The 18927-nt window shown below is 42.9% G+C and overlaps 1 protein-coding gene and 1 non-coding gene across 2 annotated transcripts; one reads left to right on the top strand and one right to left on the bottom strand.

Moving 5' to 3' along the window:
* Positions 1-9615: 9615 nt before the first annotated feature.
* LOC122617027 (protein extra-macrochaetae) lies at positions 9616-12918 on the bottom strand. The gene is made up of 2 exons (XM_043792668.1): positions 12035-12918; positions 9616-10072 (listed from the first exon to the last, which is right to left on the bottom strand). The coding sequence occupies exons 1-2, from the start codon at positions 12602-12604 to the stop codon at positions 10037-10039; spliced, it is 606 nt and encodes a 201-aa protein (XP_043648603.1). The 5' UTR covers positions 12605-12918; the 3' UTR covers positions 9616-10036.
* A 5937-nt stretch (positions 12919-18855) lies between these two features.
* On the top strand, positions 18856-18927 carry Trnam-cau. Its single transcript has one exon. It is a non-coding gene; the product is annotated as a tRNA-Met (tRNA).

Here is an 18927-nt window from a genome sequence, read left to right as displayed (position 1 = left end):
ATCAAATGAGAGGTTGCATGCGGTAAAGCATTTTGGCAAGTGCAACTTTGCGGAATATTCATCATCCAAATCAGCATGTAAAAACGATCAGCAATCTCCCCGCTTCATTTACTTCTTTTTTGGCTCGCTTTTTAATTGAGGCGACGACTTTCCACTATAAATCAAAGGTCTGCGATGATTTGTTTGCAATTTAAATGCAAATACCGACCACCCAGCAGCTACGGCTCCAAAAATTATAACTTAATTTTGGAAGAAGTCTGCATGAAACCAGCAATGAGATGAAAATGCCTTCGAGCCACATCGGCGATGAATTGCGGCCCAAACGGAATGGCAAAAGGAGAAGGTGGAGGGCAGGTTGGCTAAAACCACAAGACAAAGCCACACAAAGCGATCCAATGCGACCAAGGGGCATGATTTGTCTTCAAAATACTCAAAGGCCCTCTCAAAGCCTTTCCCCTTACCGAAAAAAAATGCTCAGCTTCGAAAAAACGATTTGGGTTTGGTTTTAGAATGAAATCGAATTGGAAACTTACCTGCAAAATGCAAAAAGTGCTAAAAGTTGTGGCTAAATAAAATTAAATATTTTATTAATTGTTAGAACTAACTTGGGGAGTGTCATGCCGAAAACTGATTCTTGTATATTATATTAACTATAAGTTAATTTAGGTAGATTGGTGGGTAGGCGGATGGATATTATAATTATTTTTTTTTCGCTTGTTTTTGAACATATAAACTGCATTTATAAATCCACTTTATTTTATTACTGGAATTAATCCAACGTCATTTTGCGTGCAGTTAAAGCAAATTAACTTTGACGTATTAATCATATTCCTTGATCTCTGACAGTCGTCTTAATGCATGCAATTTTCTTAAATCTTTCTTTGAAAATAAAGGGCATCATATAAAAGCGTTAAGCTGATCACAAGGTACGATTCCGAGAAGCTTTGTCTGATACCCTTCTTCTCTGCCAAGTTCCAGTCCCTAACCGAGTTGCAAAAAAGGCCCCAAGCCCCAAACCAATCCCCGAAATATTAATAAAAGTCGTCACCGTCAAAAGGAAGCGCAGTCGATCCCAAAAAACAGCACACACACACACATGTATGTATATACACACACAAATAAAGAATTGCAAACCCAAACCCACAAAAAAGATGAGCAAAATAAGCGGAGTTATGCCACGCCGGTGTTCAGCAAATTTCAATCTCGGCTCAAAGGCAAAACCTCTCAAGGGGAACCGAAAAAAGTAAAAGACAATGCGAAGAAGGTTCGCTTTTGGCCTGCACGTGCAGCATTGAAATGCGCCGCGCGTTGGACCCAAAGGATCTTTGCCAAAAAAAGGAGAAGGAGTTGGATCTGGGTCCCAGATCCCAGAAACCCAGTCGAAACCAAATGAATTGAAAGAATTCCTTGCGGAGCACATCGCGACTCATATTCGGACCCAGACTGCGACTGTGACTGAGATCACCTTCAGAACGGGAGTGCAGTGAAAGAAAATCTTTGTGACTAAATCAAAGAATGATACTAGTAAGAAAGTAGGTAAGAATCCAATGAATGAATGGTGCTATAGTCAACTACAAAGTGATGAATACATATACTTGAAGTTTTTCATGCTAAATACTCTACCACTTGCTTGTCATATGCCCCCTTTTCTGGCAGTGTAAGGCTGCAACTCAGCCCCCGGACCTTGGCAAACCTTCGACGAATCGTCTCAGATCAAATGGTGAGATAGCCTTGGTCGACGAATGGACTGGACAGGACTGGGCTGGATGACCGTTCTTCGGCTCGTTTTGGCCAAAATGCGACGGCGAGAAGAAATTCTTTGGCTTCGCTCAAAAGGCCTTTGATTTCTGACTGGCTTTGTGTGTGAATAGTTTTTGGGTCTCGATCTTTTGTCGCTGGCCTTTTGTTTCTGCGGCCTTTTTGCCAGAAGAGGTGGCCCTATATTACGATTTGAATTTCAGATTGAGTTTTAATAGCCGCAACTCAGCCGAACCACACCTGCATTTTGCCTTCTTTTTTTGCCGTTTTTGCCGTGCAGCCGCGGGAAAAAGACGCTGCTGATGCTGATGCCGTCTAGATTTGGGCCCGGATCTTGGGGTGTGAAGTCTGCACTGCGCATATATGGCTAAGAAATTCAATTTCACGCTTCTTTATTAATTGGCCAAGCTCTGGGCAATCGCTTTTCCCCAGCTCTGCTCATTTTCGGTGTGGATTTTTTGGCCTCTTGCGTTAATGAGATTTTTGCACTGCGATTATAGGCCTGGATTTGAATTGGGTTTGGCATGGCCTCCAGTTTTCGGGAAGTGCAATTCGATTGCCTTTTGAGATGTGCCGACTCTGGGTGTTTTTTGCCGGTCAACGGCGATGAAGCGTTAATTAGACAAGGTAAGATGCCTGATAGACAGGTGGCAAAAAGAATTGAGGTAAATTGCACGAAAGTTAAGATCAGGAGGTGGAGTGATCAGTGTAAGATGAGTGTCTTTTTAAGAGTATTCAGTTGCACTAAAAACTCTTTATAATCCTAATAAAAACTGAAAGATAATCCTAATAAAAACTGATTGTGTATTGCAAAATACAGACAGTGTGCACTAAAGTTCAACTTTACTTTACAGGAAAAGAAGGCATTTGTATGTGTTCATCAATTTAAAAAGATATTTCATTAAACGCACATACCAGGAAAATTGCAAACAAAATTCAATAAACATTTCCAGCCAATCAAAATTGAAAAACCGCTCAAATAAAATAGAGGAAAATCCATAAACGAATGCAAATGTTTATGCAGAGATTGACGTACTGCAGGCGTTGCGGTGTTGACAACAAAGTTGGGCCAAAACCAAAGACGCTGCAACGTTGGCGATGGCTCAAGCTGATAGGCCAGCCCCCCATCCTCCATCCTTCCCACCCATTATTTTGCTCAGTGTTGGCGGCATCTCCACACATTTTGGCAGCTACCGCGGCAACGCGTGAAAAATAATATTTATGGCAAACAAATTTCCATCTATCGACAGCAAACGGCGCCGCGACGCCAACGTGAATGCAGTTTTTGGAGGTGTGTGTTTGCGAATATGACTGCAACTGCCATATAAAATAATTAGGCAGTCAGGGGTTAAGGAGCGGAGGGGTTGAGACCGTACAGCCAACTGAATGTCAACGTAAATTTCCGACTCTTTGCCGGCTAAGTGCGTCCATCAATGGCTCCATAAGTTTGGCTTGGCGGCAACCTAAATCAATCCTCAGACTGAGTACGCTGCACTCAAAAAAAGTGCGGTGGTCCAACGCAAAAATGTAAATTCTAAAACCCAATTTGTATTAGTCAATGGATTAATTCTTAACCCGACATTTCATTATTTGTAATTGGGTATTTTGTATTGTTGTGCTTTTAAACTCGAAAGTTTTTTTCGCAGTACTGATGTTCGTTAGTAAAGGGTTGGGGATCCTATCTTTTTCGAAATTTCAAAAACATAAAAAATCAATTTTCTGTAGTGCACCCCCACCTTTTCGCTGGGGGCCTCCACATAATCGTAAATTATATGCGAAGTCTGTTCCTTCGTCGCCATTTTTGGGCATCTTTGGACCGCTCTGACATCGCATGACAAATGGCAAATGTGCGACGGAAGTTTCAAGTCCGGAGTTTCGAGTCCCGGCTTTGGATTGTGGAGTCTCTTTCTTGGGTTTCGTGGTCTTATGGGCAGGCGGCAGCCTTTGTGTTTTGGGGCTTTCTGCAAATAGAGGAAGAGGTTGTGGCATTTGTGACAAGCTGGCTGGGTTTCATTGATTGCAAATTTAATTCGCCTCAGCGGTGACAGATAAGAATCGCATCGCATAACGAATATATCTGATGGCCACGCCCCTCCCGAATGGCAATTAACCTGGCCAAATCGATCGATACTGTTCGTATCTTAAACAGAATTTGTATTTGCTGATCTGGCCGGCGATAACGGATAAAAAGCCCAGCCTGCGGAGCAAGAGGCAAATTTATTGAATTTAATAACGCGCCAAGTTTATCGCAAAAAGTTTTTGTCAATTTAACAAATTGCAGCTACAGCAGCAACATAAAAACAGAAACAAAAACCCGGCCAAGCTCCCGTGCCTCCAAAACCTCAAAGGCCTCCAAAGCGTCGAAAAGCCAGTTGGCCAGGCCGACAATGGAAATGGAATTGAATTCCTAGACGGCTAATAATGTCTTTGTGCACAATTGACGGCCAAGTGGACAGGCGTGCAAATGAATGCGAGTCTCTGGTCCCGCAGCTCGCCAAAGAATTATGTTACGATCTGCGGCAGGATCGGTGGATAATGGGGGTAGGGGGATTTGGGGGCTGTGGCTGGGGCTAAGCTCTGGTCACCGGGGAGCGATATCGCCAAGATCAATGAATCAATTAGCAAAACGAAATGAAAATGAATGAAATAACCAACTGCAACGGCAGGAGCGCGGTCAGTATTTATTTGCGATTTTCCTATTTTATTTGGCCTAAACACAGCCAAGGCGTGGGATGGCATTTATCAATGTCGGATTTTCGGCTCTTGTTCGCTTTTAAGGGGTATAGTAAGTGGCATCAGAAGCCCACGGAAGCTAAGCTACAATAATCGTTCCAAAAAGTCCCTTAAATTAAATTAAATTGTTTCAGTTTATATTCACACGTAAGACAAGCTTATAAATTATGTTAATTGGTTTAAAACTCTTCGTATTGTTAAATATTAGGGTATTCATAACCGCAACCGAAAAGTAAGCACTTTTATGAGGTTGCAGCTGCTGCTGGTGGTCTTTGGTTTCGTTGTTGCTGCTGCTGCAAGTTGCAAGTTGCTGTTGGCAGTTGCAGTTGCAGTTCCCCATCGCATATCAATCTCGTCGGCAACTCGGGTGGCGCATTAGTCAGAGCCTCGAGGCGCAGGGAAAAAAATTGAATAGCAACAATTCAATTGGCGATAAGGAATTGTGCATAATTTTATTTAATTTACGGCTTGACACTCGCCGCAGTTCGTCATCGATGGCGTTGGGGTTTTCTATTCCTTTTTCCGTCTTGACCCCTTGTCATTCGATCAAATGTCAGGCGGCAGCAACTGCAACTGCAACAGCAGCCCCAGCAGCAGCAACAGAAATTGCAACTGCAGCAGCCGCACCTCTCGACCATTGTCATCGCCAACGCTGAGGGAAAATCTGAAAAGCGCGGCTGAGTCTTACCAGTCAGAGCTGTCATTAGACCAACATGTGGCGGCCACTGAACCACGGCAGTGGCAGCGGCAGCGGCGCCACCCCTTTTCTGCACCGCCCTAGTTGCACCACCTTGGCAGCACCACCTTGGCTGCACCACCCGTGACAAAGTCACAATGGCCGGGTGACGCAGCTGAAATCAATGCTGTCCAGCCTTCGGGGTACCATTTCTCGACCCAGAGTCATTCCCTCCCGATCGTCAGCTGCCGTCCGACTTTCTGGCTTTTCTTGCCAACTTCCGCCAGCTGATGGAGCTCGACTGTGGTGGTAGATGGTCGCGCCGTTTAAGCTTCCGATTCGTGCACCTGACTCAATGGCCAAGCAAACACAAATGAGGCAAAACCACTAGGAATGGAAATCCTCAATCCACCATCCTAGCAGATAGAGTCATTGCAAAGGATATAGTAGTAATTTAAAGTATTTAACACAAAACATTATCAGAAATATGAATGTTTCTTAACGCCATAATCGGCTATACATATAATTTAAAGGACATAGTGCTAATATGCTGCCCACAGCTGTGCGTTTACATATGTTTCCCAGTACGACTTCAGCTTGGTTTCGATTTCCTAATTCGCGTGGAACTCTCACCCAGTTTTTCCGCTTGTCCCCCCGCTTTTCCCCGCCACAAAGACAGATGGCCGCTTCAATTACACAAAGTCGGTTCCCCTTAACCCCTTGCTGGCCCACCTTGCCCAGCTTAACCCATGGAAAAGTTGCTGAGCCGTGTCCGCGTTGCTATTATACACATAGTTATTTGCGTTAGTAGTGGTGTTGCCTCTATTTTCGCTGGCGTTGGTGTCTTGACTTTGTTTTAGTTTTCGTTTGCCGGTTGTTGTTGTTGCTCGTGTTGTTTAGCGAAACAGGTGCGTTTTGCGTTTTGCAGGTGTTTCCCAAAAGCCACCACCGCAACAACAACAGCAATACGAGTAACTTTAACAACAATAACAACAACAGCTCCAGCGGTCGCGGACTGTTTAGTAGTTGCGCTTTACCGCTAGTTACACAAATTGCCATCAAGCAATCCGCCTCCCCCTCAATAAAAACGCCCGCCGCCCCTTCCTTTTAAGCATTTTAACCAGCGGCGCCAGTTGCTCATGCGCATTGTATTTCGTGTGAAAATCACAATTAAATGCGATTTTTATGCGCACCTCGCCAAAGTCGTCGGCGCTGTTGATTGTGGTTTAGCTTTCATTTCGGAGACCTCAGATGGGGCTGGAAAAAGACGCTTAACCCTAGAAAATCCATAATTTAACTATTCAAATAAATTACAAAGAGCTTGGTGAGAAATATATATCTTAACGAGGGCAGCTTGGCAATTATTTCAATTTGTACACCTTGCACATTCATTTGGCTTAGTTTCCGTCTTTGTAAACAATCGTTAACAGAAACCCCACTTATTTGTCAATATTTACTGAACGTGCCTGGGAATTCAAAAACCTTAATGGGCATTTCAGTCACCTAAAATCAATAGGATTGCACACTCAGCACTTGTTTATCCTACAAAAATTAGAATGCAAAAAAAACAAAGAACATATATGTATGTGTAAAGGTTTTCTCATCTTTAGATAAAGGTAAGAGTCAATCACAGTATTCCGAATTTAATAGAACTTGAGTTATTCAAAACATATGTCGGCCTTGAATGCCTAAAAATCAAGGCATTACGACGAGTTGTCTGAGGTTAAGTTTCATAATCCCTCCCGTAATCCCCCTGGGATCGCAAGGGGTTAAGCCGGGAGTTCGAGTATATAGCTTCGTTTAACACTCGGGAGCCCGGCTGGTTCGGGCTCAGCTGTCAGCTGCGTGGTTGGAAATGTCAGCTTGACAATTATTATGTCAAAATTTTCCGGCACGGCCATTGGAAGGCTGAGCCGAGGCGACGGCATTCGCAATCGCGCAGTTGCCGCAGCTGTTGACTGCTACACGAGTTTTTATGGTAATTCAAGTTTCACTGATTTCTCGTCTCAGCGCAGTCGCACCCAAAAAAATCATTACATGAGAGAAAACCCGAGCCCCCCAACTTGCGACTTGCGACTTGCAACTTGCGACTCGAGCAACAGCGACTAAGGTGAGCGCACTAATTGTACCTGGCCAATGGCTCAGAGCCCAAAGCTCTGCAAACAATTAGTGCATACCAGAGTTTGGTTCGGAATCGGAGATCATTGGCCCCCAGAACGGGCGACGTCGAATAAACGCACCGATGCACAGGGAGAAACTGCGTATTTAAACATATCTTTCCCAATGTAAAGTTATGCTTAGGGATGTTTTCAAATCCTAAACCTTTGTATATTTTATTGGTGAAATATTTAGTTCAATCGAATCGCAAGACAAATGTTCAACTGATTTCTGAAATATTTGTGTTCTCAGTCTTTCCTGAACTTTTTTCCAGTGAACAATGAATGTCCCCCATAGACAATGCATGTGAACCCCAGCGTGTTTTGTTTCTTTTCCTATTAGTTTCCAAATGCCTGCAAATGCCTGCGACTCTACTTCAAACGGCTGGGCATACCCTAACAAGAAGATAGTAATGCGGTTTTCTGGTGATGGAATGGGGACTTTTTTACGATTAAATAATTGCTCAATTAATGGGAGGCAATGTAATAAATTGTACTTTGCCGGAGATCTGTCAACAAAGATATTTGAAATATGCAGCAGCTTTAAAAATATATTTTCAAAAAGGTGTTGTGTTTAGTTTAGTACTCGGAAATCGATATCTACTGCATAAACTAGTAATAAACTAGTGAACTAGTGAGTTGCTAAGATGTGAAGAGGTTCTTTTACGGAAAGTGCCTCAACCCAAAGATTGAGTTACACATAATTCCTACTGGTGTTTCAGGGCTCTCTATAGAGCATCCCAGATTTATGGGCTCCGAGGAAAAGCTTTCCGTAGCTGCTCAAAGTGTTTCCCCAGCGGTCCACTGGGGTCCGATCTGCATTGACATTTGAATGGGGCGGCTGGCACCGAGTGCTCCAAGTTCCGAGCTACGAGCTCCGAGCTCCAAGCCCCGATCTCGAAACCAAGCCGAGACTGTAGTCGCAATTGCCAATTGGTCAGTGCATTGTAGTTGCAATCATTAACGCTAATAGGCCGCTAGATAGCTGGAAAGAGAGGGAGAGAGTGGGTGGTGGGAGTGCAAGTGGGAGGGCAGACAGCTGCGGGTAGCGCAGATAATCCAAAACTATAGTAAATCCACACCCAAGTGGTCGGTCGGCGGTAAGCGAATAGAAGGAAAAACGGGCAGGCAGGCCAAAAAAGTGAAGGAAAGAAGGAAATTTTCTCAACGGAAATTTTCCGTCCGCAATTCGCACACGTGTGCAGGTCGAGTTTTCCACGGGCCCTGCGGCCGGTTTACCTGGGAAATGGAGAATGGGAAAACCAAACCCCTAATGACAAAGGCGGCGGCTGCGTGAGAAAACTCGCTCGCCCATGGAACTCGGAACTCTGAGAATAATATCATCCACCTCATTGTTCTGGTAATTCGTTGCACTTGTTTACATGTGAAAATCGCCATCCAGCTGAGTTTTCCTCCCTCGGCTACTTGTTGTCTGCAGGTAGTTACCGACTTCGGTGGTAAGATCTGGTAGTTTCCTAATCCCCCCTCGCCCAAAAGGAAATCCATTGACGTATTCGGTTTTTAATGTTTTTTAATTTTTGCAATTTATTAAGAGCTAGTGTTTGTTTTTCTTTATGTTTTAGATATATATTTTTTCGCAACATCATCAAATGTTTTCTTTTGCTTTTTTGTTGTTTTACATCATGATAGAGTGTTTTTACCATCGAAATGAGAACAAAAATGTGTAATTTCGATTGCGGATCATAATTAAAATCGCATTAATTATGCTAAAAAAACACTTTGTACAAAGTATGCTACAGATCACAGAACATATATTAATATATATTTATAGGTTTTAGTGTATATCTGGTAATAATTATTATGCATTATACGTTATTTCGATTAAAAAAAGAGGAAAACGATCCAAGGGACTCGGAAAAACTACAAAATGAGGTGTGTGTGTTTTCTGTGTGAGTGGTGTGAGTGAAAATTAGTGCCTGGAAATGAACTTTCTCAAAACTTAAACACTAAACGTACTCTCTCGATATAAATTAATGAATTTGAATGTGTGTGCTGCTGAGTTGGTTGTTCTTGTTATTTATTGGCTGTGGCTAATCAATAATAGGAAAACTCTTCATTGATTAAAATTAATAGGAAAATCATTTGGATTGAAATCATATCATAATCGCAATGCATAAAACGATGATTCAACGTAATTCCAGTTTGATGCCTGTGCATTTTTATTAAATTCTTTTTATTGCTGATCTCTGTTGTTTGCTTTGCATTAGTAACATTTTTTCTTGCGTTGTTTAAACCAAAACAAAACTAAAATTAGGAAAACAAAAATATATGCTTCAGTGTAATTTCAAGCGTTAAAGGAAAAATTAAATTGTTTAAAGCTTTGCCAAGTTTTTCTTCCGTTCATTCTTAAGCGCCATCCTAGTTGTAATGTTTAATTAATAATCATAATGTTTACTTGCTTACGCTGCTCTAATGCTAGGTTTTGTGTTGTTGTGTTCTTGTTATTAAATGTTTAAACTAAACTCTGTCGAGCCAAAAGCGAGGTCTCGTTTCCCCGGGTTTTCCTTTCCCCGGGAAAAGGAGCGTTGTAGAGATGCGCCTGGGCTGTGGTTTTCTTGAGAGTTTCACACGATATCTTATGCGGAGATCTTCACACGAAGGTTGCGAGTGGAGTTTTGACTGTACTTTCATTATGCATTTAGTTAATAAGTTTATAGGTTCCGTGGGTTTTCCCCGCTGGGCGTTTCCACGCTTACGACTGTCTGCTGTCTTTCTCCGCATTCAGTGGCTAAAAAGAGAGAAGCGGGAATATTCAAATTAGTATTTTATTAATGTGCGATTGAAATGCAGTAATTTGTTTATAAGCTATGTATGATTTCGCCATTCTATGTTATCAATTAGTTGCCTGTTCCACTGATTGTTTTCTGTGCTTGGGACACTCGATGAGAAGCTGATGTCGATGAGTATAGGGGAGGGGATGAGGCAATAAAGAGGCGCCAAGAAAATCAAACGAGCTGTCACTGAGCTTTTGTTTTTGTGTTTTGCACTTATTTGAGTTCTTTGGCACTGGGAAAAATGATTTGCATGTTCTTGCTGCACTTGAAGATACAACATACATTTTAGAATAACATCAGCTGAACGAATAGCAAAAGTATCCGCAGTTCAAAGTAAGCAAACATAGAAGTCACGCAGTTTTTCCCCCAGTGTCTTGCGCTCTCTGCTCCTCCGTCTTCTGCTCACTTACTGCGAGGGGGCGGTTGTGGAGGGGGGGCAGGATCCGTGGGGGGAACACAATGTAGAAAGCGACCGACTGGCGACTGGCGCACAGCTGCGCGAAAAAAAATCGAAAAAGCAACAGCAAAAACAACTGAAAACAACCCACAGAGAGAACATTTTGAACACGTGCATTTCTTTTTACAGTTTTCTGAGTGCCCCCATGTGTTCTTGTGTGTGTGTGTGCGTGTTTTCGAAAGAATTCTCGGATTGTTGTGCTGTTGTTGTTGCGGCGGTGACACATCATACAAACACAAAAAATATATATGTTTGTGGGTTGCAGATGTTTTGCAACAAACACACACGAATTACGCACCAAAACTGAGAAAAACCAGACCTACGCAAAGCGGACTGAGTTCAAAACCCACTGTAACATTAATCAAAAATTTAAAATGAGGCTCTGAATTTCGGAGAAGGGTTTCCACCTTCACAATTAATCAACAATCAGCGATCGAAAATGAATAACACTTGCCGGCCACCCAGTCAAACATATGTTTAAAAAATCCATTGAAAAGAGCTTTTTTGAACCTGTTTTTACGTAGGTCTCAAACGAATTTTTTCGCCAGCATCATTAATAACCGAAAATCCGAAAACGCAGAAGAAGAAGAAGCGAAACTGAGCGCTAATGAAGTAAGCCAAAAAATAAACCCAAATGAAATAAAATACGAAGACTGATGATTCCCCAATTTCAAATTCCGTTTTCAAGCTCGCAAGTGCGTGTGCATGTGTGTGTGTGCATGTGTGTGTGAAATAAATTTAAGTATCTGCAGGTGTTCATTTAAAACATCACAACAACAGAAAAAGGCCGCGAGAAAAAATTAACAGCTACGTATAGGCAACACACAAAAGAAAGAAACGATGGCGACAACAACCGCAACCCATACAATCGCACAGAGACGGCGGTCTGTGAAATGACTACATATAAAACCGAAATGAAATTTTCGGGCGAAGAAGGCCGTGGATGTGATATTTATTGTTGTCGAGAAAGCCCAGTAAAGAAATTTCCCAAGACTCGCCGAGACTCGTCGTCCTTACGAAAAAAAGAAAAGAAAATAAATGAAACCCCTCTCACGCAAACATTCGACAATCGCCTTATGAATGAGGTCACTCGCACAACAAAAACAAGTAATGCCAAACAGTTTGACACTCAATTGTCTCCTATATTTGCAATGCAAATGTCAAACAGCTGCGGTCAAAATAATGGCACTCAAATCGGTGGGATGTGGTTTTCCTTATCTTCACTTCTGCAATGTATCGCTAAACTGTCTAGTTAAAACTCTTCAGGTCAGATACTTCTTTCCACACCTTCTCCACTAACTATTTTAACAGTTAATGGTTTAACCATGCTATTTCCTCAAATAATTATTTTATTACTACCCAAAACCATTCTATCTTATTATTTCGACCTCAGCTGTGCTCATCTGCCCACTTCCTATTCGGCGATTTCACTACCTTAGCAATTCGTTTCTTAACTCACCGTTGCTAAACTGTTGGACAGTTGCTGCTGTGATTGCAGTTGCTGCTGCTGCAGTTGCAGTTGCTGTTGCTGCTGCTGCTGTTGCGGATGGGCGGGCGCCACAAGAGTGTTGGGCGTTTGGCGATCGGTGAGCGGGAGACGGGCGGCGGGACTAGAGACTTTCGCCGGCTGCTCGGCGTTCAGGCGCTGGGCGAGGACATCTGGATCGATTTCCGTTTCCGCTTCCGCCTCGGCATCCGCATCCTCCATGTCGCTGTCCTCGTCCTCGTGGAGTCCGTTCACCGCCGTCAGAGCGGCTGCCGCATCGAAGTTGCCCATCTCGGGGTGCGTTTCCAGCTCGGTCTGCAGGTCGCAGATGTAGTCGATGACGTGCTGGATGATCTCCAGCTTGGTGAGCTTTCTGTTCTTGGGCATGAACGGCACGAGGTCCTTCAGCTTGGACAGATACATCTTCATCTCGGCGTTCTCCCCATCGCCGCGGTGCGTGGGGTGGCGCTGGATGCGCCCGCTGGCGTTCAAGGCCGGCATTCCGGAGGCACCTGTCTGGCAGACGGCCGTCAGGGACTTCATTCTGGAGATGATTGCTTTACGCTCCTTGAGTAGAATCTTGGCGGTTGTTACACGGTCGTACCGGATTACTTTGCGAGGTTCAGTTAAAGATTGCTCTTGACTTGCTTTTCAATTCAACTCGGTTTGATTTGATTTTGGTTTCTCTGCGAGTTGGCAAGTTGGCTTTGTGCGCTCACTTCACTTAGTTATTTCACTCTGTCGATGCTCGAAACGAAACACTTTAATCCAGCGTGTTTTCTGCGTTTGCGTTCTCGATTTCTATATCTTTTGCTGCGAGCGGTCGGCACACGAATGAGTGTTGCTCGCTCAGAGCGCCCGCTTTTATACCCCCGAACGGGCATATGCGGTCGGAGGCGGAGTCTTCGCTCTCGGGTTCGCTCGGCTGGAGAGAGATAGGTGGTTGGAGAGTACGAGCATGGAGACTGGGGAAACTACCTCATGGAAGCCCACCATGTGGAAGTTGGACCACAGCTTGAAACCGGAATTTGGGAGAGTTCCCAAGAGGGCTGTTGTGGAGAGGTCTGGTTAAGTGGACAGGAATCTGGAATTAAGGGGAAGCCATTCGTGCTTGGTCCTCAGATTCATTTCAAATCCACAATGAGAATATAGTGAGAATTTAAACCGAAGATCTTGAAAGGGGAAGCTGTGTAAATGGGAAATTCACCAAGGATGGATCGGTGTGGAGCCTATGAATTAATGAGAAAGGGGTTTGATTTTTCTGGTATCATAATGAACAAATTACTGGGAAAGAGGAGAATAGCTTATCATTTTCAACAAGTAGATAAGGAAGAGTACGATGATTGAGGAAAGAACCAATTTGGTTTTTACTACCTAGTTTATTTTTCTATCTTGCTAAGATAATGGCTATCTGCATAATATAACGATAGTTTATAATACAATTAAGGAATATTGCTATGTATGAAACCTTTTGGATACCTTCAGTTCAAGACCAAATTTCCAACAAGTTCTACAGTCTGTCTGCCCCAATATCCACCAAATTGTTACCCGAGTTATTAAAAGGAAACTCTACCTCACCACAACATCCAATCCACAAGATACAATCCAAATCCCACACTTTGTAGACACTTTTCAAAGTACTAACATTTCCCCTGAATCCACCACGATCCACACATACTCACCTTTGTAGACCCGGCTTAACAAATTGCTCTCCAAAACTCTCCAAATAAATCTGAACACTCTCCATCAGATGCAAAATGCTCGGGTTTTAGAAAAGGGGAAATGGTTTTGTGATTGGTCGGCTGCTTTTCTCAGCTGAAAATGAGAAAACACGAACAGTTCTCGCTCAATAATTTTCCCTCTCACGAGACTGCAATGTTTGTTTTTCTATTTTTCTCATGTTTTGTGAATGAGCATGAAAATGAATGAAAAGTGTTTTGTGGGATAAGGAGGTTCCACAATCAACACGAAAAGGCGAAAAAGACAATGAGAGTGGTTCAACAAGGGCTTGATTAATTATGATGAATATTAAATATATTCATGGGTAATTTAGATTTTAACCGCTGTGGAATGGTAACAATTTAAACACATTGCAAAGTAAAGGGAAAGATAAGTATGCATAACAGAGTAGTATGCTCTTGTATCCTCATCATTGTCTTATTCATTAAAAATAAGCTAATAGCTTCAATCCTGAGAAAGAAAAACGATTAAACGGTAGTCTTTCAATTTGTCATATTAATTCCGAAGAAAGATAAGCGTTATGCGCCTCCGTTCAATGGAAAACTAGTTGTTATCAGTGGATTAACCAAATTCTTATTAACGAGTTTTCAAACGGCTAAATCGAAATGCACGGCTTATCCGAATCTTATCTTAATTTGGGTCCACGACATCTTGAACACTCATAAGAGTTCGAGGCGCCTCGACTTTTCTCCCACTCCATCGCAACGCAGAAGTTGCAGGGTTTCTGGGCAAGAAATCCACGATCGTATTACACACACATGATAGGCCGACGACGATCCATTGAGGAAATTGTGGAAATTTTCATTGAAAATGAGCGGGCGCGTCGTTGTTTGTGAAAAACGACACGTCTCTCTGGTTATCGTCTGTGTTAGAAATGGTTTTGAATTGGTTCGCCATGGCTGAATGGGAGACATGACTGGGCTGAAAAAAGCTTATGTTTATTGCTCTTCGGCTTTCGTGCCTTTAATTACTACGGTCTATTTGCAAGTTTCCGTGGAAACGCAGTTCAGGAATGTCCCGAGATCATACGTACATGTGTTCCTGGAAATCGGGGAACAAGGTGTTGCATGAAATACAGCAGAAATCCATGTTCCATGTCGAAAAACTAGACTCAAAATAACTAAAAAATGCTGGCAAAAACCAGCGACACAGTTCAAATTTCCCAGGGGAACGGAAGGCTAAAAAATACCGATCATAATTTTATGACTGCTGCGGCAACGACGTCTCGAGATGATTTCACGTCTTCCTCGCCAGATTTCAGGAGACTGGAACTGAAACGGAGCTTACTTTACGACTTGCGAGTGTTTCGCCTGAATGACAAATGAGCAGCGCCGCCGAAGAACCAACAGCAGGTTAAAAGCAGCAGAAATCTGAAGAAAAAAAGAAGAATAACTAGAAAAGCACCTCTGGAAATACAGAATTTAAATACCCTACGTCTTATGCTATATTTTAGTTCATTTGCAAACATTTTAATTATATATTTCCTATTTGAAATATTTAAACAGTTGCATTTAAAAATGTTTGGTGTAATTCAAAGCATCAACATATCCTAAAATGTAAGCTTAATATTTAAAGTGTATTTAAATCCAAAGGCAAGAGGGTCGCTATTTGCAAGCCATAGAAACTTGTGGAGGATGCGATGAAGATGAGGATCACATGTCAATCAGCGGGCGGGCACTTGCGGTGGAGCAACTGGTTGTTTTTACTTTTTTTTTTGTAGAGGAAGGGGTATTCATATGTGTATAATATATTGGTATAGGGAATCGGGGATAAGGGATAAGGGATGAGGGGATCCCGAAGTATCCCAGAGATGGCGTTGCAGATATGCAGCCGCATGCCGCGCCGCGTGCATTGCATGTTGAAATCCAATACCCGTCACTCAGTCCCGCTCCTCGAGCCCCAATCACCAATCTCCAATACGATCCGATCCGATCCCCATTGAAATCCCAGTCCTAGTCCCATTCCCAGTCCCAGCCGAACTGATTCCATTCCAATCTCAGCTGAGCTGAGGACATCTAGTTGCCATTAAAGGGGTGCTCTGCCCTGTCACTCTCCGGTGACATCCCATTAATGACTTCGCCTTGGAATTCGGAACCGATTTCGTTTCGCTGCACCGATAAAAATTTGAACACTTCTCCTGGCAATTACAAAATATAATGAAAGGAAATGCAGCATTTTAAACTAAAATATACAATACTGCTGTACTATAATTTATAATTACTATAAATTAAATATTCTTACTACACCATTTAAGTTACATCCAAGCAGCATTTTGTGAACCAATCCCTTTTTTCCAGTGTCGTTTATTTATAAACATATTTTGCATATGGCCAGCGATGATGATTGGCGATTGGTGATCCAAGATCAGAGATCCCACTTGCAGTCGAGGCTTCTTGGCTTGGACTTTTTTTGCTTTAGCCGCATCCGGCCTGTGTCCATGGTTTGTTTTTCAGGTTTGTTTAACTTGTTGTTGTCCGTATGGTAACTGAATACTAAGATCGTAGCAAAAAAAAAGTTTCATTGAGGCGTCGATGATCGCTGAGCTTTTGTTTACTCACTCACTCACTTCACTCGCCCCTTTTTCCCTTTCTCCGGGCGAAACAATAAACTCAATTGCGTGGGAATGGGAACTGAAACAGAAATGCTTTTTTTTGTTTACGCATGGGCATAATCGCCGAGCTCAGCTGGATTCCAGACTCATAATGGGCCGATTGATTCCCGTTTGGGGTACGCAGATCATGGGACTAATTCGCATACTTAAAACATACAAAATATTTCTAATTTCTGATGTTGTTCTTAAATTAAAATAACTAAAAGTCAAGCATTCTAGTCAAAGAGAAAAATATACAGCAGGCAACAAAAGAGCGGTAAATATGCTACCCGATGGAAGCCAAATAGAAGTTGACTCATTGAAACCGAACTATTCGAGGATAAAACAAACTCGAAACATGGCTTCAAGAGGAAAACCAAACTTAACCCAAACTCAAACCCCAATCGAACCGAACCGAGCTGCACTGAAATAAATTCTTACAGTTTTAAAAATAACTATGTATATCTGGTATTTTAGTCTTTGGAGATGAAAAGTTTTGTATCGCATATAAATATTTGTGTTGTATATATGTATATATTTCGATCTATAAAGCACAATTTCCTTATTTTTTTGAGTGTGTTTCGCCAAAAATGAAACAGCAGTGAAAACGGCGGCAGAAGGCAAATGAACTGCTGTCAAAATAACCCCAGCCCCGTTGTTAGGGTAAAAAGGACACTCGGCGACACAAGGCGCACAAAGGACATATCGATGGAAGCCAAAGTGGGAATGCGAATGGCAATCGTGCAGCCGGCGTTTCGATAGTGTGAGCAACAGAGACGAGGAATCGAACGAGAGAGAGAGAGAGAGGTAGTGTGTCAACCAGGTGAACTGATCAGATGCGATTAGGGATTATTATGCTATTACGCAGGATACGATTAACAATGCCCCTCGGGCAGCAGGCCAACAACAACTGCGCCGCACGCCGCCACATATGCTGCAACATATTCCGTTCCCTCGAATCCGGAAAATATATCCCCGTACTCGGTTAGGCAAATGTGCGCTGTATTTTTTGCTACCCTAATTGACTGGAAAAACGGCAGTTGGAGGGCAGTTGTGCAATGCATCGCATCTGCAGGATAACTGCGCTCCTATACCAAAAACCCGACGGCTGCCTTTATTTGAACTGCATTCTACCCATCCGACACACCGGGCTTTTTTCACTTTCCCCGTGTTAATTGCGAGCAGCTGAGGGGAGTGGGAATTTCAAGTAAATATGGCATTAAATATTGATCACACTTTCGAGTAATGTGTGGTTTGTGAGAGGCTGATCATATTCGGAAGTTCCTTGTTCGTAAATAGGCTTATTTACAGTAATGCGAAGAACTGTTAATAAAATTAAACTATGATAATATACATATATTATTTAATAATAATGAACTTGTGTTGTTTTCGGAGTGCCTTATCAGGATATTTACATCTCAGAAAACATACCAATTTCGGCCAACTTGATATGTTGTTCTGGCACCATCTTAAGGAAATACTTATCAGCATAATTGAAACCCATTTATTGTTGCGTTAGGAGCTCAAGTTGCGCTTACAGAAACGATCCTATCTGGGTGGAGTTATCCTCATTAGTCGGGCGACAGAGGTGGTCGAGTTCGGATCCGTCTAGACGGTAATAATGGCCACGGGCATTAGAGGCTTGCCAAAAGTGAGACATTTGGCTGCTGCAACTTCATTTGGGACTGGAACCAGGTAGTCGGCCAGTAGTGCAGCAGCAGCCGCCTCTTGGCACAAATATTATGGCCACAATCCGCTCTTCTGGTCACCAACACAACACCATTTCCCACTCCCCTTGTCCTTTTTTTCGCACAAATCGCAGCAGGTGGTCAAAACCCACGGATTCTGGTGTGTGTTTTTGGTTTTTGTTTCGGCCTCGTCAATTTGTCGCCAGTTGCTAATTGCTTACATTTTCCGCCAGGCAGCCCCTTGCTGCCGTTGTTTTTACTTTCAAGCCACGAAATGATCGAGCCAAGCCAGGAAGGCCACTTGCCCACTTGGCCACTTGTCATATCTGGGATGATGGATGGGAACGAAGAGCCGGTGTCGTGCGGTGGCAAATGGCTTCTTGAGCCGCTTAAGTCCACAAAAGAGCCCAAAAGTGGCTTCCTCCCGATGACTTCTTCGCGATAACCCACTCGAAAAGGGGCTAAGCTGACGTCTCAACTGAAAGTAATCACTCCTCGAAGGGAGTCGTTTATCCTGGCTACCCCGAGTCCCCTGATGAAGTATTTTGTACCTTTAAATTGAATAACTCATTTACCTAAATTAATCTGATACTCAAATAAATGGATGTGCTTTAGTATGGTACACTAGCTGAACTAAACAGAGGTATTACATGAGTGGGATAGGAGGAAGCATCACCTAATAGAGCTATACCAATTTACCCATTTAAATTAATGCAAATTTGAAGTGCACTCTTTCCTCGTTCTTGCACAGTGAACTTGGCACAGCTTTTCATGCAAGCAGAGTGGCGCAGTGGAAGCGTGCTGGGCCCATAACCCAGAGGTCCGAGGATCGAAACCTTGCTCTGCTA

Source organism: Drosophila teissieri, chromosome 3L (genome assembly GCF_016746235.2).
Source record: "Drosophila teissieri strain GT53w chromosome 3L, Prin_Dtei_1.1, whole genome shotgun sequence".
NCBI classification, from domain to species: Eukaryota; Metazoa; Arthropoda; class Insecta; order Diptera; family Drosophilidae; genus Drosophila; species Drosophila teissieri.
The sequence above is the reverse complement of the archived record's forward strand: the minus strand, read 5'-3'. Positions and strand labels throughout refer to the sequence as shown.